Raw genomic sequence first — 22,601 nt, 5'->3', positions numbered from 1 at the left:
GACAGACTTAACTGAATCATGATGAGGAGATGTTGGCCGTGCAGGCTGCAGCAGACCGGTCAGAGACCTGAATGCCTCCTCTGTGAGAAAAGGAAGGACGCAAAATTCTGCAACTTCCCAGTAATTACTTATCAATGCTTACTTGTGTGTGTGTGTGCATTTTTCATCACGAGGTGGGTTCAAAGGTCCACTTTGTTTAAGGGGGGTTCAGAAGCGGATGATATGGCTGAGGGGGTCTGATGTGGATGAAAGGGAGAGCAGAAAATGAGGCAGATAGAGTGAAAGAGATCACTTTTTTACCTGTGCACAAACTCTCCCTCTCTGCAGAGGTAATCCACACCTGCATTAATAATTAAGGAATGCTTTTTGTGAGTGCCTGAGAGGAATCCAGCCATTGTTTTCTTTCAACTGCAACCTTTTCTTTCACATTCACAGTCAGCAAAGTTCTTTTATTCCGGTAAGCACTTCATCAGATCGGAATTAAAAAGGTAAAGATTTGCTTCTGATAATTACCCTTCTCAAACACACACACACACACACACACACACACACACACACACACACACACACACACACACACACACACACACACACACACACACACACACACACACACACACACACACATTCTTGTACTTGCTGCATACTGAGGACCAGCATTTCCACTTTATAAATCAACACAATTACAAATATCTACTTCATGAATGACATTAATAAAGAATTACTGGTTGCAGTACCATAAAATGTCTGCAGGTGGAGCCCCAGAGCAAAAAGGGCTGGAAAACTTTTTTAATTTTTTTGATTTTCGGTCCAAAATTAGACGAAAACGTCATACTATACTATGTCGTCCAAAAGTTGAAAAAAAAAATTTGGTGCAAAATTTGACAAAAATAAATTTGACCCAAAATTTTGGGTCCAAAATTTGACAAAAACGTCATACTATACTGTCGTCTAAATTCTTTTTTTTTTTTTTTTTTTTTACAAATTGAGTATAGCATGTTATAGCAACCTAAGGAAGTGATTTCAATGAAAACAAAGTGAGGACCGGCCAAAATGTCCTCACTCCGTAAAAATGTCCTCACTTTTTTGGTTAAAAACCCTCACTGGTCCTCGGTATGCTGCAAGTACAAGAACACACACACACACACACACACACACACACACACACACACACACACACACACACACACACACACACACACATTCTTGTACTTGCTGCATACTGAGGACCAGCATTTCCACTTTATAAATCAACACAATTACAAATATCTACTTCATGAATGACATTAATAAAGAATTACTGGTTGCAGTACCATAAAATGTCTGCAGGTGGAGCCCCAGAGCAAAAAGGGCTGGAAAACTTTTTTAATTTTTTTGATTTTCGGTCCAAAATTAGACGAAAACGTCATACTATACTATGTCGTCCAAAAGTTGAAAAAAAAAAATTTGGTGCAAAATTTGACAAAAATAAATTTGACCCAAAATTTTGGGTCCAAAATTTGACAAAAACGTCATACTATACTGTCGTCTAAATTCTTTTTTTTTTTTTTTTTTTTACAAATTGAGTATAGCATGTTATAGCAACCTAAGGAAGTGATTTCAATGAAAACAAAGTGAGGACCGGCCAAAATGTCCTCACTCCGTAAAAATGTCCTCACTTTTTTGGTTAAAAACCCTCACTGGTCCGCGGTATGCTGCAAGTACAAGAACACACACACACACACACACACACAATAGTTCCCTCACTCTCCCACCTGAGGAGGGCAGTGTCCGTTACTCATGTCAATGAGTTTTTTGGCTATTTGGCAGTCTGTGAGTCAGTGCACACTGATCTCATCTCAAATGGCAAAAAAAGAGGCCAATTTGCATATTCATGGTGAAACTGAACAATGCTGACTAAATCTGATGAGGGTCACCTTCAAGGAAGCTGATCACTGTCGAGCGCTGTCTGTATACAGACACAAGGAGGGGAATGGAGAACAGTTGTTGGCATGTCAATATGTGGCCAGCATAAAAATGTATATTTATGCACACATACACACACACAGGTTTGCGCAGCTATCCTTCTGAGGACACGCATTGACGTCCACGAGGGTATCACAGACGACGCGTTTGCACTAGCGCACTTTGCATTACTGTATTTATGTGACGGCTTCTGAAAGATCAGAAGTTGCACGTCAAAGCCAACGTGTGGTTATACGGTAATTTTACTCGCACTGTTTTTTTTCCATTTACAATTGTTAATTCATTGTAAATAACTGCCAGATATCGAAAATTATTGTTATAGTTATGGAAAAATGAACAAAAGCAATACTCACAGGGCATTTTCTGGCTGTTTATTGGTTAAAATAAGCAACAACAAAAAAAGCCCAGACAGACATTTTGAGGCTGAGGTGTTAAAGGGTTAATTTGAACAGCCTAAACAAAGTGTTATCCCTGGCCTTAACCATAACCGGTTATTTTTTACCCTAATTTAACAGCTTCAGAGTCTTTGTGATGGTTGAATGTCTTGTTGCATGGCGATTGGCAGCTATCTCCACTCCCCCAGTGCGGTAAACAACACACATTCCCTAGCTTGGTACAGGCTATAAGATCAAGTCAGCGATGGCGTTATTCTAGATGTTCATCATGGCAGGGCCGTCAAAAAAGAAGCAGGGAAAACCTGTAGGAAGAGGAAACGACTGTCTGACCGAGCGAGGGGTCACACACGCGTAAACACAGATCACACACAGATCTGTAGAGTTAAAGGCAAACAATTCATCAGACTTGAAAAGTTCCTCTTTAATGTCTAAGCTCCACAATTCAGATCATAGCTCTGAACTTAACCACACCTGAAACATGAATACAAATCCATCAACTGTCACATAAAGTGAAAGTTTTGAAATACCAAGAAGATATTCACATTTGTATTACATTATACAAAGGAATTCATATCATCTCATGGCATGAAATGTTTGACAATAACGTACAAGAAATACAAACCTTATTTCACCTTTTCAGAATGAGCTGACATCACTATGGCCCAAAACATGGATATCAGAGCATGAACTAGCACGTACTTAAATTGCGAAGATAATGAAACTGCCACTACTATGAAGAGCAGATGGGTCAGCTGGTGCTGGTGCAGCTACAGCCAGTTCAGATGTTTTAAAGATTGCTTATGATCTGTTGAAGAGGGTGCAGTGTTTGTCTGAACCAGCCTGTCAGCAGGGACAGAAGGAAATATTGAGTTTAGCCCAACAAAAGGTTTACCTGATAAAACCTAAGTCTGCTATAACATAATAATAACATTTAGAATTAGGGTGAATCCTAATTCCTTGCTTAACCCTCAATCTTAACCCTCAGTCTCAAAAAGGTGCGCTCTCTCTAGTGCAAGTGCTGTCCCGATTCTCAGAAAAATTAAGTTGAGGGGCGAGTTTAAGGGCTGTATCGCCCTCAATATTGAGATTTTCCGAAACCACCCTTGGGAGCAAGGGCTACCCAGAATGCATTGCGCGTTTTCACGTAACAAAGATGGCGCCGAAAGCAGCGAAACGAGTACGCTACAAATTAAGTATTTTCTTTGTTAATAGAGATATAAAAATGATGAAAACCATTGTATTATCTTAGTTTAGGCCCATTTTATGGATTACTGACGTCATTGTTGCGTAACATTTATTTTTATTTTACGATCTTTTGTCAATAGCCGCCCGGTGCGGACAAGCGATCGTTTGCTTTGGTTTACTTTTCAATAAGTCGTGGTGTGTGGTAACTGTCAGCTGAATATGTCTGTGGTTGTGGTATTTGTATGAGTATCATCTTATAACTAACTGCCAACCTAATAACTTGACTGACAAACGGATCGTAATAAATAATCCTGACGTAAATGTGTTCTTCTTCTTCTTTTTTGGAGTTGACAGACTGGACGCAGCTTTCACGTTATTCTGCCCCCTACAGTCTGAAGACGTATCTGCTCAACTCAACATTTGGTTTTGAGGGCCAGTGAAGATTAAGGGTTGACCTTGAGGGTTAAGATAGGAACTGGAATTGGCCCTAAAGATTGTCTAAGTCCATATAGAGAACATTTGAACACAAATGGAGACAGCAGTGAATTAAAAATTGCTGATTTTCTCCACGGACTTCAGTGCAGGGAGTGAACAGTTTATGATATCATTTAAGTAAGATGTTGTAGACATAAGTGAGCATAGAGATCATTTAGGTGAGCCTTTTGTTAAGTGGCTGTTCTCTGTTCTGTCCCTGCTGGCGGCCATATAATGAGTGTGAGCAAATGTCAGGCTAGTTTACGGTGTTTAAAATGTGTCACTACCTCATGCAACCACACTTCAAAACATCTGAACCATCCCCTTAAGCTGTGACATTCATAATCGCAGGAGTTGTTCTGTACTCCAGCCAGAGCTCTGTCACATCTCCAAATGTGAAATAGCCAGCACTTTAAAGATCTACAAGACAAGTGGAGGAGCCACTTCAGCACTGAAAGACATTGTAGAGCGAGACAGGGACCAGCTTTTATTAAGCGCGATACCCAAGAAATGAGATCTGGATTTGTTAGTATTGAAGTGGTAGACTAATTGGTTTAAGGATTTATACCTACTCTGAGGCTAACCCCAGGAACATACTGTATATGGGAGCTGATATGCAGTGTGATAGCTTTAATACCCAACTGACAGAGCAGGAGATTCAGCTCAGTGAAGAGTCACTCCTCAAAACGATGTCCCTAATAGCTTGCCTCGCCAATTTTTCGAGTAAAATCTAACACTTGTATGGTCTAATTTGCTAATTAATTTACAGCTTTTCTCTGCTTCCTCGCCAAATGGATTCCATGTGATGTAAGGAATCTGGCACAGGAGGCAGTAACAAGGATAATGAATGATGCTGTTCCCCATGAAGTCAGAGCCTCATTATGAAGCAGAGAAACACATTTCTGTTCCTTCTTTTTTACCATTGATGAGTTAGTTTTTAAATGCAGGATTTAAGGAATTTATGAAGGTGTCTAAGGGTGAATTCCAATTCCTTGCTTAACCCTCAATCTCAAAAATGCGCGCTCCCTCTAGTGCAAGTGCTGTCCAGATTCTCAGAAAAATTAAGTTGAGGGCCAAGTTTAAGGGCTGTATCGCCCTCAATATTGAGATTTTCCGCAAGGGCTACCCAGAATGCATTGCATGTTTTCACATAACAAAGATGCCGCCGAAAGCAGCGAAAGGAGTACGCTACAAATTAAGTATTTTCTTTGTTAATAGAGATATAAAAATTATGATTACTTAGTCATTGTAACATTTCTTTTTATTTTACGATCTTTTGTCAATAGCCGGTGCGGACACGCGATCGTTTGCTATGGTTTACTTTTCAATAAGCCTTGGTGTGTGGCAACTGTCAGCTGAATATGTCTGTGGTTGTGGTATTTGTATGAGTATCATCTTATAACTAACTGACAACCTAATAACTTGACTGACAAACGGATCGTAATAAATAATCCTGACGTAAATGTGTTCTTCTTCTTCTTTTTTGGAGTTGACAGACTGGACGCAGCTTTCGCGTTATTCTGCCCCCTACAGTCTGAAGACGTATCTGCATTTAAGGGGTGTCCCATTTCTAAGTGACAAAATAACCCTCAACACTTGGTTTTGAGGGTCATTTAAGATTAAGGGTTGAGCTTGAGGGTTAAGATAGGAATTGGAATTGGAACACAGATGAATGCACCTGATATTTTATGTGATGTCATGTTAGACATGTAAATAATCTAAAAAAGATTTGTGAAAATAGCAAATGTGTGAAAGCTGCTGTACAGTGTCATTGAATAAAATTGAACAATGAGGGTCTGCAGTTGAGCTTATATGACTAGAGAGTACAATCCCTTAAGATAAGCAGTACTTGGTGTAGAGGTGGGGGTAAAGGGGTAAACACAGGAGTCTTCATGTGGGCACCCTCCTTCATAGGTGTTTCGCTGAAAGGTCCACAACATCTCCAGAGGGCTCAATGGCTACACCTGGCGTCCCAGGTGTGCCCCCCCCCCCCTGCTTTTACCCCCCAATGATAATTTTTCAGCCCAGTTGGGGTCCTTTCTCTTCGTTCTGCAGCATCTGACAGTGATTTGATGGCTTGTCGGAAGGCCTGTCCTTGCACTCCCATTCCCTTAAGAAGCTTGGTTGTGGATGTGGACAAATCCTCTACACCCAACCTCAACTGGAAGCACCTGGGCACTTCGGAGTACTTCAATCGCTTACGCTCATACGCTTCACCAACTGCAGCTTCCCATGGTACAGTTAGTTCCAGCTGAAAGCGACTTCTGAGAGGTTGACTACAAGACCAGGTCCGGCCTGAGGTTGGTAACGATCTCAGGCCGAAAGGTGAGTCTCTGGTCTAAGTCAACCTGCATTCTCCAGTCTCGGGCAGTGTCTAGGAGGGTTGCTTCCACTCTTGCAGATGGCTTTGCTGGGAGTTGTCCTGATCTTGCAAATGGGGTGATGTTTGTGTGCCTAGGCATTGGAGGACGGAGCCTCACTTTGGTGCTCTTAAACTCCTCTGTGAGGCTAGAGACCATACAAGCCGATGTTGCTGAGGCAACGCGGAAAGTCAAGCCACTTCTTGATGGAACTCCATTTTGGTCCTGGAGCTGAAGCTGCCCTTGCCTTCTCCTCACTGCTTCCTTGACCTCGCTCCACATGGGGGACTGTCGCCCACTTGGTAATCTGGTCAAGGAATAGGTGGCATGTCTGGTGGTATCTCCCTCTGTTCAAATCTTTGGCCATCTCTGTGGGTTGTTTTCAGGTGGTCATCTAACTCCCTCTTTGGCACCTTCAGTGACCCGCTCTTCTTATCAATCAAGTTGGTCCATGCAAAAAAAAAAACATTGACATTGCGGTAACCACTTAAGGTCACTGTTGTGCATATTTTTTACATATATCACCTTTAAATACAGACTAATAAACAAGGGAATGAGCTTCAGGTGCAGAGGTGGAAGGAGTCGACACAGGTGAGAGGAATGAACAGAAGCAATGACAAAAAAACATGTTACTATTATCATTATAATTATTAATAAATAAAATGCATAAATAATACATGCATCCTGACATTCACATACGCGAAATCTGGAGCTTCCTCCCTTTCCTTTATTTATTTTTAACATCATCTCCTCTTGCCCGTATCAGAACTGCTCAGTGCTTCGTGATGCTGATCACTATAAACTCTCAAATGAGAAAATAATCATTAAGTCTGCTCATGCGGTTCGAATCCGTTACAGTTTGTGGCTCCAAAATCATTAAGAGTGATACGGTTGCAGACTGTACTAAACCACTGATGTTGCTAATGAAAGTATAAAAATACTGTTTACATATCTGACTGTGAAATGCTGTATGTTCTGTTTGAATTTGTGTTCAGTCATGTCACTGTATCACTGTACATGTGTGATTTAATAAAATCTCCTCTGTTGTTCATTTCAGTAACATGATAACTGCAGGAGAAGGAACCTCTGTACAGTAAGTCAAATTGACAAGAAGGTCGGGGACAGCTACAGTGCAGCATAATTGGCTCGCTATATATAGTATGTTCCAATTACAAGTGATGACAATGCAAAATTCAAAATGAAATGAAAATAAAAGAAGTTTCCATCTACTTTGTGGGGGCTGATTTTTATTATTAGATACCAGTGACTGAAGATTATAAATTCAAAGTTGTTTACCATCAAAGCAGAGGGTTCATCCTCAGCAAAAAACTACATTTTGAGGTTACACGATGTTTCCCTCTGAATCGTGCATGTGTGTGTGTGTGTGTGTGTGTGTGTGTATCTCTCAGGCTCATCCTTGTGTGTGACGAGAGCAGAGGTGATGTGTGGAAGTAGATGTGCCGTGTGGCAGCAGACGACAGCCGGAGGGTACAGTTGGACGACGGCAGAGGGTTTGAGGGCCACTCTTTGCCCTTTTTACAAAAATGATATCACCAGGCAGTTGTGGAGGAAATGGTCGCCAGGCCAGGTCATGCTTATGACAAGCTGTCCATCATAAAAAAGCAGGGAAGTGGATCATGACCCAGTGTTGCAGGGGCAGTTTATGACTGACTGTCACTGTGTGTTTGGGAAGCAACGTTGAGGTGACAAAAATACTTGCAGTCTTTACTTAAAGGTCCAATGTGGAAGACCAAGTTGAAATTAAGACAGAATAATTATACGTGTAAAAATATTAGCCCAGGATGAGCCTTTTATATTGATATCAGAAGCTGTGTCAGCTCCACAGAGGTTGACATTTTGGACCACCAGGTTTTGTACAGTAGCCCAAGGTCACAAATAAATGATGCTACATATAATGTACTGTGTAATTCTAAATGCTGATAATTAATACTTAAAACGCTCTTTAAAAAAATAAAAGCACTCATTCAAATTCTTTACTCAAGTAAAAGTAAGAGAGTACAGGCTGTAAAAAGTACAAAAGTAAAAAAAAAGTCAGCATATGAGTGATTGAACGAACAACCAACATGGTTCTGACAGGGGAAAATATCATTGGACACTGCAAAAATATGACTGTACATGCTGTCTATTTTTTTCCAACATTTTTTTGTTATATATATATTTCTTAAGTTTATTAAATTTTAGCTTATTTAGTGTGTATATTCCCTATGTGTTTTAGAAATTGACAATAAAGTTGACTAAATATCAGGCAGAATAGAATATACATATAAATATTAAATATAGCCATGGATAGATAATGCATTATTCAGTTGTCTCTTTTTTGAATATTTTGTACATTTTCTTCCTCTTACCTGTGTTTCCTGTTTTTTTTCTCGATGTTTTGAGAACACTGAGGTTCAAAGTGGCTACAGCTTCTTCATGTTCATGTATATTTACAGTTTGCAGGATACACTGAGTGAAAGAGGAGCTGCTCACACAGACCCCCCAATAAATAAATAAATATATAAATGTGCTTTACACATAAAGGTGTAGAAAGCACAGGTATTCATGTTCAAATGTAGTGAGTAGAAGTAAAACGTCTTTCAAAAAAAAAGATGTAAAATCTACTTAAGCACAGAAACCATGTAAGAAAAAGACAGCACTCATCCTGAATGTAATGTCACTTCATTAATTTGCTGTTGTGGAGAACTTTGGCTCTACATTCAGTAAAATGAGAGCACCCATGTATGAGCCGAGCATGTCGACAAAAGTGCACATTACCCCGACAGGTACTCAAACATTTATGAGTTCTTCAGCTCATGTTACTCCACAGAGGCCTGTTAGATTTCATTGCATAATTCCGTGCTCTGTTCCGATGCCTGCGTTGTGCCAGTGAAGCTCTGTTTATCTGCCAGGTTGTGTTTCTATAACAGCTCCCTCAGCTAACAAGCCAGAATAACAATGACTTTTCATCATCAAAAGGACTAGTTGATCCCCAGTCATACAGGAGACTGATGCTCACACAACAGCTTCAAGCGAATAACTGTGGCTGTCTTCACAGAATTTAAGCTTGCAATCAAAGCTAAATGAAAAAAAACAAAAACGTTTTAGTTATTTTCCGACTGCACTGACGACGGTGTGATATTTATCTTAATGATGTGCACTTTGTCTGTATGAAAACCACAGGACATTAATCAAGTTTTTCAATATAGACTTTTTCATTACGGTATCTTTTCTGAGAAGCAACTTCAAATATGTACGAATGTTCTGCTGTCACGGCAGCGCTGAATGAAGGATTGTAAAGTGATTTTCAATCACATAAAATGTACCCCTGCATCATATTGGCACCCACTGGTTTGCTGAAACCTCAAGTTCACTATTTTTATTTTCATCATTAGTATCAATATTTTGTTATTGTTATTGTTTTATACCATTTTATTCTAATAAACCCCCCTCTTCCAAACAGCAAATATCCATGACATATCTGTACTTTTTGCACTCACCTGCCAATTCATTAGGTACATATGACACCTGCTGTAGTCCACCTGCCTCATGTTCGCAATGACTGTAGAAAATCACATTTCTTCCCCACTGTGATGCTTAAGTTGAACTTTAGCAGGTCGTCTTGACCATGTCTACATGTGCCTCAGTACGTTGAGTTGCTAATGATTGGCTAATTAGATATCTGCATTTACATGCAGTTGTACATGCATGTGTATAATGTGGCCAGTGCTTGTAATTCTGTAATTCCTATTACTAAATTAGGTCAATACAATGCAGAATGTTATTTTCACAATAGGAAATAGCAGTTATAGACAGATTATGTTTATGCGGGAGTGAGGAAACCGCATGAAAACACGACCAAGACCAGCATAATACGTCAGAAAGCTAAACTGCAATTCAGCAATATCAGATTCATATTCTTGCTCATTAAATTGTGTGGCATGTAGAGTGTAAATTCTGGTTTAGATATTGTGAGATTGTTTGTGAAACTAAATCTCCCTCAGACACTGAAGAAAGACCTACAAGGAGGGGAAATGTGATCCAATGGCGCCCACTAGTGAAAAAAACATTAAATGCATTTTGGAAGCTTTTTAACAGAAGAGTGGTCCTGAAACATAACAGCATTAAACGTCTGTTTAACTCACAGTTTCTGCTTGTTAATATTGTGTGGACAAACAGCAAGAGGAAGACATGAATACAAATGGCCTGTCGGGGCTTGTTTACTGTTGTCTAACATACTAGTGTTTACCTGCTATTTCTGAGGCAAGATAAACATGTGAGCATTTCTTATTCATAAGAGGCAGAGACGTGTAGAAGAGTAGGATGAAGAGGTGAGGATGGAGGCTGCATGGCCTCAGGTGTGAGCATAGTTTTTCTCTCTCCTTGTTTCTGTCCAGGGGATGGAAGTAGAAGGTGGGAATCGTTTTATTCATCAGCTCTGCAGGCCTGTTTTGTTCGACACTTCCATCTGCCTGAAGCAAACACATTACCTTACATATGCACATATTTGTAAAGTGCACACAGATGAACACACACCCTCAACATTAGCTGGGGGAGCAGATGTTGATGATTTGCACACACTAACACAGGTTTGTGCAGCTATTCTTCCTAGGACGGTGCATTGAATTCAATTGGTTTTGACACTCTAAACAAAGCATTATCCCTAACTTTAACCATAACCAGTTAATAATTAGCCCTGAATTCAAGTCTAAAGTTGACTAGAAATTCCCTAGAAATTAGGCTCTGCCTCATGAGGTCCTGCATTTCTTCTCCATGAGGACTACTGGACCTAACAATGTCAGTGTTTCTGCACGTCCTAAAGAGGTAACAAATACAAGTAAATGGTTAATTTTTACATGGCGCATTTCTAGTCTTGATGAGCATTCAAAGCTCATTTACACACACACAAAAAGAAAAAAGAAAAAAGAACACGTTGAAGTTAAAGACAGAATATCACTCCCTATGTTCATAATTGTTTTGGTCCTCACAAAAATACCCATACAAGAACACAAACACAGAAAAAACATCTCGTATTCCATTTTAACTTCCGTTCATTTCGACAGCTTACCCAAGGCCTTGTTCCTTTACCACAACCAATGAGTGTCTAACCTTAACCACAATTCAAATGTTAGCCCCAAACTCAACCATCCATCCATCCATTATCTACCGCTTTATCCTCCACCAGAGGGTCGCGGGGGGTGCTGTGCCTATCTCAGCTGACATTGGGCGATAGGCGGGGTACACATCGCATGTTTTTGGACTGTGGTGGGAAGAACCCGGGGAAAATCCATGCACACACGGGGAGAACATGCAAACTCCTTGCAGAAAGGCCCTTGTTCCGAAGTTGTTCCAAACGGGGCTCGAACCCAGGAACCCGGGTCTTCTTCCTGCAAAGGCAAGAGTGCTCAAACTCAACCAGTTCCTCAGAAATTAGTTCTGCCTCACTATTTGTTAGGAAAACTGTTCCTAAATACAAGAACACATATACACAGATGATGGATGATTTTTTTTCTTTTCTGTCAACGGAAAAATATCAGAAATCTGCCTTTGACTGATCAATCAAAAGTGACAATATCCAGAATGCATGCTGCAGAGTGTGCTTGCTCGGGTGCATTTCACTAATGTGAGCAGCTTGTAACAGCTGTTTCTCAGTTTACAGACACACAGAACATATTTAAGGTCTAAACATATGATCTGGTGCTTGGTGCTGGAGTTTTAGCAGAGCAGAGTCTGGTCATGGCTAACTATGTCACAAGAGTTGCTAATGTTGTTAAAGTGATGGTGATGTGATGTTCACCATGTCCGCCACTGCTGGGTGCACTTTTTCCAACAAAACACGTTGGCAACAGGGAGAAAACAACCTTATCAGAGAGCTCATTTTGGGGCCCGTTGATTGGCTGATACTTGGGAAGTTGAGCATTTCTCAACTACAGCATTTCTACAATTTTCTATCACACATCTTTCATACCCATTCTAACGCAGCCATCACGAACAACATGGGCTTAAGTGTCTTGCCAAAGGACATGTTATAGACTTGTAGAGTAGCAGAACTGGGAATTGAACCCACAACCGTCCAGTTGAATAGACGACTTGCTCTACCACTTAGCTACCATCGGCAGATCAGTTTACGCTCAACTCTGCTCTATTCTAAGTGATTGAGAAAAGTCTCAGTGTGAGTCAGCTGTCAGTTCTTCAATCATACCACACTTCCAGTGCTCACTGACAGTTCAGGGTTGCAATATGTTGTAATGACTCTAATGAAAATGTTATTGCATGTAACCCTGCTAATTACATTAGCAGCATTCTAGCAGTGGCCCAATGACATTCTGTGCCCGAGGCAACCTGCAGATGGTCATTTATCCACAGCAGGTCTCCTCATCCTGTTAGATAGGCTGTCCAGTAAACACCCTTGTGACTCATTAGGGGCCAAACCCACGGTCATAATCATAAATTAAGTTGTTTTTCTACTAATGAAGGCTGCATCTAGGAATTCAAACTACAAACTACATCAAGCCTGACTAATTCAACATTTGGCATGGAAACATTTTTTGGTCTTTGTGGATTTTAATCTCATAAGGGACGGAAAGGAGGAAAGGAGGACTGTCAGTGTCCAGACTCTGGAGCTTCCTGAGCTCAGGGTTCTAACACACAATGACAAAACGCACTTCTGTAGAACTGAAGTGTCTTAGGTGACAAGAAAATGTCTTTAAGAAAAAGAAAATATCAAGTCCAAGGAGGGGGCAAGAAAGAAAGAAAGTGCTGATAAAATTGCATTAATATTTGTGGAGCCTCTGTTTCCTTCACACACACACACACACACACACACACACACACACACACCGCTGAATGTAGGTCAGCACTGTAGAGAGATGTAAAAGAGAATAGTAAATCAAAATTATCTATCAGCCAAATGTTTCCCTCAGGCTAATCAGCAGTGCTGGACAGCACACAAATGCATACACACACACATGCACACACACACTGACATACAGTATATATGCATATATATGTATGTATATACACACACTATACAGCCAGCTCCTCGAAAATGTTTTACCTCATCAGACCAGACTACTGGTCCTGAAAAATGTCTGTTTATACCAAAAGAGTTCCCACAGAGGTAACAAATACAAGTACACATACACATGTGTAGGCAAATGCGATATGATACATAATTCATCAAGACCAAAAAAGGCTATCAATGAATTGCAATAAAAGGCCTTGCACTCATCATTGAATCTGTTTTAGGTGTCTTTTTAAAATGAAATATCTGTATCTATCTAAATCACCTGAGGAAAGTGATGAAAGTCAAACTTGTGTTTTGGTTTGATTTGCATGTATCCATGTCCTCATTTTAAACCTGTCTCCCTCTTATGAAAACACTATGCCAGCTTATTTAAATGCATACAGCACCTTCCGGTTTCCTTCTCCCTGTCCACTCGGATGAAGCACGACTCTGAGAATAAATAAACAGGCTCAGTTCTTTCACTGTGGATTGCAAAATCAGCTGTGATGTCCACTTCTCCTGAAACCGGTGACTTGTGCTGCACTGCACCACTGATTTATTCCCCCTGTTGTTTGTGCAAATGACCATTTGCCAGGTCAAATCAGCAGCTGACGTCAAGGTCACCATCGAGGACAGATCCTCAGCTGCAGGCTCAAACACTACTAAGTTTAATCAAATGATAAAATTAAACATCAGACATGCAGGACAAGCTGGACCGTCAACACAAAGGAGAAGGTCACAAGACATACCCTTGTTCATATCTATACATGTAAGTGTTTGTGTTAGAGTTCTTATGAGCACCTGTCATGTGATTGACTCAAAACAATAACAGTAACAGTAAATTATCATTTATAAGTCAATCAATCAATCAATCAATCAATCTTTATTTGTATAGCCCAACGTTTACAAAACATAGTTTGTCTAACGGGACATCACAGGGTTGGTAACATCCTCCTTCCTTAGACCCTCGACCAGGGTAAGGAAAAACTACCAGGGAAAAAAGCCTTATAACAGGGAAAAGAGGTATAAATTGTGTAGCGGTCTATTAGGTGGATATAAAGTGATTCAATCACAAATATAAGAAGGGGCTTGATTATTTAGGGCCTTGTATCCGAGTAGAAGTATTTTAAAATCTATTCTACTTTTTACTGGGAGCCAGTGCAGAGAAGCCAAGATGGGAGTTATATGATCACTGCGCCAGTTGAAGGCTTCTCAGGGACTTACTAGGACATCCTGACATTAAGGAGTTAAAGTAATCCAGCCTAGAGGTTATAAAGGCGTGGATTAGTTTCTCAGAGTCTTGTCGCAATATAATATTTCTAATTATTCTTAATGTTGCAAAGGTGGTAGAAGGCTGTTCTATCGTATTTGATTAATGTGTTCGTCGAGCGATAAATCCTGGTCAAATAGGACCCACAGGTTCCTTACTGTACTGCAGGGGACTGGGGTGTTACTGCCTAGGTTTATAGCTTGGTTTGAGAATGGTGCTCTTATGTGTTTTGGCCCTCAGACTATGACTATGTTTTTTCTGTGTTAAGCATTAGAAAGCTCTGGGTCATCCATAAGTGACTCAAATATATTGTTTAAGTAATGTAGTTTCCTACTTTTTAAATTTCAAAGAAACATTTCTCTGCGTCCCGTCTTCTGTGGTTACGGGAAGAAGAACAAGCTGGAGGTCCTCTGATATGTACAGTGATACTGATACAACAAAATTACACATGGTTCCTCCATACATGTGTCACATGTCACATGTCTATGGGGTGCCGAATGTAAAAAGTCAGTCACACTTTTCTAGCTGATATATTTTGATTTTTTTACCTCACTTTTCTCACATTTAGCTCATTTTAACATTTAGATTTAGATAAAGATTTAGCATTTAAATTTAGATTTGCCAGTTAGATTCACCATTTAATGTGTACCTCAAATGTGAAGAAAATTAGCTAAATGTGAGGAAAGTGAGGTAAAAATTCAAAATATATCAGCTAGAAAAGTGTGACTGAATTTTTACATTCGGCACCCCATACATGTCAACATGTTGCACTTTGTTACTGCACTTTGATTTGTAAAGGTTTTCCTTGAATTAAAAACAACTTATTTGAAATTGATGTGCCCTTGTCCTTTTTGCAATAAAGAAGAGTACGTTTTACAAGGTGTACATTTAAAAAAAAAATAAAAAAAATCCTTATAGAAGGCCTTTGTTGTTTTTTTTGTTTTTGCTATCACGTTGCTTAAAGGTGAAGTAAGTAGTTTATAGTGCCATCTAGAGGAAAGGCTGAAATTTACAACAAAGAACTGCTGCTCTGCTCACCCCCTCCCTTCCCTGAGCGCTACGGTGTCCGCAGCTGGTCAAATGTCGTCCTCGTTGTCTTTCTCCATGTCAGCTGATGAGGTTCGTGAGGCGAGGGAGAGGGCGAGCTACCGCGGCCATAGCAGACGAACGAGAGAGTGGAGGCGGGACTTCCGCTACAAGTAAAGAGACGCTTGATTTGTTCTCTCGCGTTTGTCCTTACAGGCTCCGGTAGAAACATGGCGTCTCGCTGCTAACAGTGGCAATGCAACAGCAGCCCGCGACCATGTTATTTTACATTACTTTTTGAAACACTACGAAAATGTAACAAAAACTATTATACAGCGACTAGACAATGCAGGAGCACATAATATGTATAAAAAAGTGGATTTTGGTTTATATAAACCCATAAATACTACACAGTTTCCCTTTAAATTTCCTCACCATAAGTGTTTCTGCTATTACTGCACTTTTAATCCTCTCACTATGTGTATTTTCACCTGGGAAAGAAGTTAGTGTTTACTTGCTTGACAAATAATATAACTTTAGTCAAATTCCATAAAAAATAATTTTACATGGGGTAAATACATGGACGGGCTCTTGGTTGTTTACAAACATTGCGGATATAGGTAAAGGAGAACAGAGACTACATTTCCTGGTACGTCATCGTTATGCGACGGTTTCCGCGTTTATGCACGTGACGCTTTGTTGTGGTTGATGTGCGGCGGCTCCTCTGAACTCTCCGTGTTCAGATGTGAATGACAGCAGAATGAATTACACCTGCTGCTTCCTGCTCTTCGTCGGCTTCTGTCTCTGTTTCAGTGGCGCGGCTTCACCGCCCAACTTCGTCCTGTTGTTCGCAGATGATTTAGGCTTCGGGGATTTGGGTTGTTATGGACACCCGACTTCACTGACCCCGAACCTGGACCGACTGGCTGCGGGAGGACTCCGCTTTACAGACTTCTACTGCACCAGTCCTGCCTGCAGCCCTTCAAGGTAACTCTCTCTCTTACACACACACACACATACATATATATATATATATATATATATTATATATATATATATATCTCAACATGTCTTCACCTCTTAACTATCATAACTAAATGCCTAACCCCAACCCTAAAGCAAACACAGAGACCTCATTCTAACCCTGACCTTAAAACCAGTCCTCACTTTCTCAAAATATCTTGACTCCTTGTCTTTTGATCCACACAAGGACACGCATACACAAACAATGTTTTTATATTATTTTCCACTTCTTAATTATAGGCTTACATAAAGCAGGGGTTTTGTAAAACAAAGAGGAAATGTCAACACTTTTAAGAATACAATACAGAGAACATGAAAACAACATTCTGGTATGCAGTGCTGCGTACTAATGCTGCGTTCCAGAGCCCATCCAAACCAGTTGGACGTGGGACTTACCTACAACGAGAAAAAGTGCACTGGAATGCCTGCCGAAGTGGGACCTCCTACTCACGAAGTCGGGCCTGATCGACCTACCCCGACTGCACCAAAATGACATCGGAGAATAATGGCGGCGCCCATGGAGTCCATGAACAGGCTATAAACTTTACTTTTCTGTGTGTAGAGTTGTTTTAAACACAGCCATTTTATCACAACTTGTTTTTCATGTTATGGCGTTAAATGATGTCGTCGTTGTTATCTGTTAGCATGAAGATATGTAGGGCTACGGTAAAAGTATACTCATGACGTTATATGTATGGCTTTTACATATACGGCTCGCTTGTGTATGTAAGTAGACTGAATTGCTGACAGTCAAAATGCCTCTTCAAACATAAATCTAAAGCGCCGCAATCGTCCATGTTTTCTAACATCAGACAAGTAGGAGCTAGTACAATCCAGGTAGGATAAGTCCCACATCCCATTTGTTTGGATGGGTTCTGGAACGCAGCATAACACCAGGAAGTAACCTGAGCTCTCTGTGAACGTTGAGAATACCACAGTTACACTTAAGCTTGCAGGCTTTTTATTTTCACCTGATTCAGATCATCAGGTCAGATTCCACCATAATTACTTCTCTGTTCTGTACACCGCCTTTTGCCCTATATCAGCTGAAATGGGCCCCAGCAAGTGAGCTGATAGACAATGGTTTGAATCTGACAGATATGTCAGTCAGCCCCTCCATTTTTGTTTTTGGTAACTTTGGCTTGTCAGGGCGTCATTGTTGACGGGACGCTATCAGACTCGCTCGGGCATCTATCCAGGAGTGTTGTACCCAGGCTCTGTGGGTGGTCTTCCCCTGAATGAGACCACCATCGCTGAAGTCTTGAAACCTCTGGGCTTTGCCACTGCTGCCATAGGGAAGTGGCACCTGGGATTAGGAAAAAATGGGACGTTTCTCCCAACCAAGCAGGGGTTTGACCAGTTCCTGGGCATCCCCTACTCTCATGACATGGTTAGTGTGGTTGAAATGTATCGATCTTTGAAATGTAATGTTCCATAACAAAATAGTCTTTGTCCCTGTTCTATCCTCAGGGCCCCTGCTGGAACCTGACTTGTTTCCCTCCAGACGTGAAGTGTTTCGGAGTGTGTGATAATGGTTGTGTAACAGTTCCGCTTATGCACAATGACGTCATCAAGCAGCAACCAGTCAACTTCCTGGACCTGGAAAAGGCTTACAGTGACTTTGCAACCAATTTCATCTCAACATCAGTCAAGAATGAACAACCTTTCTTCCTCTACTATCCCTCCCATGTAAGCAACAAATACTCACCAGTAACCATAGCAACCCTCTTTCACACCCTGATAACAACCTGAAACTGGATCAGAGGGGTGACCAATCTGCATTGTTCAATATTGGCAGTTTTCAGCCTCAGAGGCTCAATATTAGTTTTTTCCACCAGTTAGTCAGAACTGATAACTTATGATATTATGACTGATAACTTAAGAAAGAGACGTTTCACCTCTCTTCCTTTCTTATTGGAAGAGAGGTGAAACGTCTTCAACTAAACGAGCAAAGGAATTCCAGTCGCCTACAGCTAACCACAGAAAATGACAATGGACGACCGAGAACCTTCAAAGACAACACCTGCACACCAAAAACTAGAAAAGCACTCAGAGAGAGCAGACCTCCACCAAGGCAGCTCGGTGCCTACAAAATACACCCTGAGACAGCCAGACAGCCAGTGTTGTAACCAGTGATAGCGTCTATGGCTCACGCCCAAAATGTAATCACTTGTTCACTTGTTCCATTGCAGACATTTCATGAAAATGTCATCCAAATCCATCCATGATCTTTCGAGTTAGTTTCCTAACAGACAGACAGACAGACTAACAAACAAACTCCGGCGAAAACATAACCTCCTTGGCGAAGGTAATAATAAATAACACTTAGTAAAAGATCAGGGCTTTCACCCATGTAAATCCAAGAGAGATTTTCAAGGCAAGGAAATCCACAATGTTTCTGGCCTTGTTGCTGTTTAATCATGATAAATGAGTTAAGTGAGCAAGTTGTAGTTATATGAACTCCCATTTTCAAACTTCAAGTTTGGCAATTTGACCAGTGCCATGTTGAGGTTTTGCCAAGGCTCTGCCATCTCAAGACATTTAACCACAATGACAATGGAGTTTGCATGTTCTCCCTGTGTGCATGGTTTTTTTTTTTTTAGGCGTGAGAGTGTGAGTGAATGGTTATTTGTCTCTATATGTGGCCCTGTGATGAACTTGCGAAATTCCAGGGTGTACCCTGCCTTTTGCCCTATGTCAGCTGAGATGGGCACAGCACCCCCCGCGACCCTCTGGTGGAGGATAAAGTGGTATATGATGGATGGATGGATGGAAGCTGTTAAATTTGGGGGGGGATCCTGCATAGTTCTGCTTTAACTCAAGTGAGAGGTAGAAGCTCAGTTTCCCACAGACTTCAGAATTCAGTTCATCTTTCCATTGGAGTCATCCTTAGGATGTTTCAACTTGCAAACTGGAAGACTGTTGCACAGCCTGTGGTGGTGAGAGAGCAGAAAGTACAGTAATTGCTTCTTGTGTTTCCTCCTCCAGCACACTCACTACCCCCAGTATGCAGGTGAAGGGGCAGCTGGGAAGACTCTAAGGGGCCCATTTGGAGATTCTCTGTTAGAGTTAGACAACACTATAGGAAACCTACTGATAACTCTTGAGAAGACAGGAGTGATCAACAACACATTGATTTTCTTTACAGCAGACAATGGGTAGGTTTGCTATTTGTATTCATCTTCATACTTTCTGTGTACATCTGCCCGCCACAACTTGAGGGTCAAGGTGCATGTTATCTTTGCCCTTAGTGGCTTTCTTGTGATACAGAAAACTATTGTCTTTCTACCAATTTCTGTGTTATTTTCGTCTCTGTAGACCTGAGCTGATGCGTATGTCTCGTGGTGGTAACGCTGGCCCTTTGAAATGTGGTAAATCCACCACATATGATGGAGGCATGAGAGAGCCAGCCATCGCTTACTGGCCCGGCACCATCAGGCCAGGTTAGGACACTATCGTGCAGTATTTCCCTAACTTTTTGTTTAGGGACCCACTTTTTAAAAATGACAAAATGTCATGAACCAATTCACAAAGTAAGAATGTGACAAGAGCACATTTGTACATGATATAACATTTTGACTATTTTTGCTTCTATTTTGCAACCCTTTAATTGTTGAATAAATATCTGAATAGGTAAACCAGACATTTCAATCAATCACAACCTTTCCTGACCCAAAGTTAGTCATAAGGAGTCTCTCAGGTGGCTGATGTGACACACATTATTTTCTACACAAAACAAAGGGTTTATTTGATGTTTTATGAAAGTTGAGGGAATTTAATCTTTTAATGCTGCACGTGTCTCTTAACTAGACTATGGCACTGAAATACCACAGTGAAATGAATGGACTTATCCTCATGTTTTTCTGTCATCCATGTCTTTACTGTAGGTGTGACACATGAGATGGCTAGTACTCTAGATATCCTCCCCACCTTCGCTACGCTGGCAGGAGCCAAACTGCCCAAGGTGATGCTGGATGGGGTCGATATGACTGAACTCCTTGTCAACCAGGCGAAGGTAGAGGCATCATATACGTCTCACTCAGCAGATGCTGGAATATTGTGAAGACTAAGATCTTTTAATCCTTTTTTTGCAGAGTAAAAGGGAGACGATGATGTTTTACCCCACAGATCCCACAGACAAGTACGGTCTGTTTGCTCTCAGGCTGGAGAAGTACAAGGCTCACTTCTATACACAAGGTAAATAAGGTTTTATGGACACTGTGGAAACGTATAGATCAAACATCATCACACAGCAGTGTGTGAGTGATATTCATTCAAATATTGAGCTTCTTCACGTTACTAAACTAACCCTAACCAACAGGCTCAGTATTACACACAGTATCAACACTTTACATTAACGTAGAGTAACAATATGGTAGTGTGGGAATGTAATATTAATACCACCTTATTGCTATAGTAAATAGCAAGTAATAGCTTTATAATAAAAATGGAAAATGTGAGGCAGGGCAAATGTCAACATTATAACATGATAATTACCAATTCTGATATTAAATTTCAAGTTTTATTGTCTTTGTAAACATCCTCAGTTAGCTCAGCTCATCAGTGGTGAAAACAAACATCAGAGTCTTCATGACGCTGCAGAGTGGTGGGGAACAAAGCTACATGTGGTAAAGAGCACATGACTTCTGATGACAGAAGTTATGTTTACAGGTGCAATTTACAGCGCCATCATTTACATGGACACAAAATGAAATGATCCGATTATGGCATGCATACACATGCATCAAGTGTTCAGTAAGAATGGACTGTTTTGACATGCACAGTGTTGACTAATTCACCAGGAGTCTGTAGAAAACAAATTGCATGTGTCTACTCGTCCCCCCACTGTCCACTATCCGTCTTATTTTCTTCCTCTTCCGTGCCTGTGACTTGAAAATACAGCAGTAACCAGGAAGTCATGATCGTATGGATATATTTATATGAACACAGATCTGAATGATGATCGTCATATACCAGCCCTCTCGTTCAGAAATGTGTTTCCGAATGGGCCATATCGGATCAGTTTTTTCAGATTGGCGTGTTTACACGTTCTCTCTCTGTTGCTGGTGGTCACCCAACAGTGTCAGACATAACAACACTAGCCACTCCTGCCAGTGGCCTCTAGCAGTAAGCATTACTGTATTAATGTAGCACTTACATGGGGCATCATTTTATTGCTCAGCCCTATCACACGATCAGAACTGAGGTGGTTTTGATTTGTTTTTCTTGAACAGGTAGCATCAAGAGCAGTACCACGCCAGACCAAGACTGCCCAGCATCAGCACTTCTCAAGGCACACGACCCTCCTCTGCTCTTCGACCTGGAGGCTGACCCCTCTGAGAACTACCCACTCCCTCTGCGGGGAAGACCAGACCTTCCAGCCGTGCTGGAGAGGATCAAGAAAATAAAGCAGCAGTTTGAGGCCTCCATGGTGTTTGGCGTGAGCCAGATGTTGAAAGGAAAAGATTCCACTCTGGAGCCATGCTGCAATCCTCAGTGTACACCCAAGCCCAGCTGCTGCCAGTGCTGATGGCACTTCTTATGTCATCAACTCTTACACCCTTAAACTTTCAGGGCGATTCATACTGAACAGTAAAATAGCTACTAATCTTTTTCTCAATGAGGAGTTGGAGATTTTTATTTGATTATACACTCTCTGGCCAACATTTTTTATACACCACTTGAATTTGTGTTGCACTGCCTTTATCTTTTGATAATGTAAGGTCTCAACACAACATTAATCTGCAGTTCCCGATGCAGTAAGTCTTGTGTTGTGGGCAACAGTGGGTCAGTGGTAGAGTGAGTCGTCTTTTACCTGGAAGGTCAAGGGTTCCTCTTATCATGCTGATGTGTCCCTGGGCAAGACACTTAACCCCCTGATGCTCGTGACAGTGAGT

At 41.0% G+C, this 22,601-nt stretch overlaps 1 protein-coding gene across 1 annotated transcript; it reads left to right on the top strand.

Moving 5' to 3' along the window:
* Positions 1 to 16,420: 16,420 nt before the first annotated feature.
* Positions 16,421 to 22,307, top strand: LOC310930395 (arylsulfatase A-like). The gene is made up of 8 exons (XM_083893363.1): positions 16,421 to 16,668; positions 17,854 to 18,094; positions 18,175 to 18,393; positions 19,693 to 19,862; positions 20,023 to 20,147; positions 20,592 to 20,719; positions 20,799 to 20,901; positions 21,939 to 22,307. Exons 1-8 carry the CDS (start codon positions 16,442 to 16,444, stop codon positions 22,232 to 22,234), a joined length of 1,509 nt encoding a protein of 502 aa, XP_083749489.1. The 5' UTR covers positions 16,421 to 16,441; the 3' UTR covers positions 22,235 to 22,307.
* The last annotated feature ends 294 nt before the right edge of the window (positions 22,308 to 22,601 follow it).

The sequence above is a fragment of the Microchirus variegatus genome (genome assembly GCF_963457635.1).
Source record: "Microchirus variegatus genome assembly, chromosome: 8".
Lineage (NCBI taxonomy): Eukaryota > Metazoa > Chordata > Actinopteri > Pleuronectiformes > Soleidae > Microchirus > Microchirus variegatus.
Note: the sequence above shows the minus strand (reverse complement) of the source record. Positions and strands in the feature narration are given on the sequence as shown.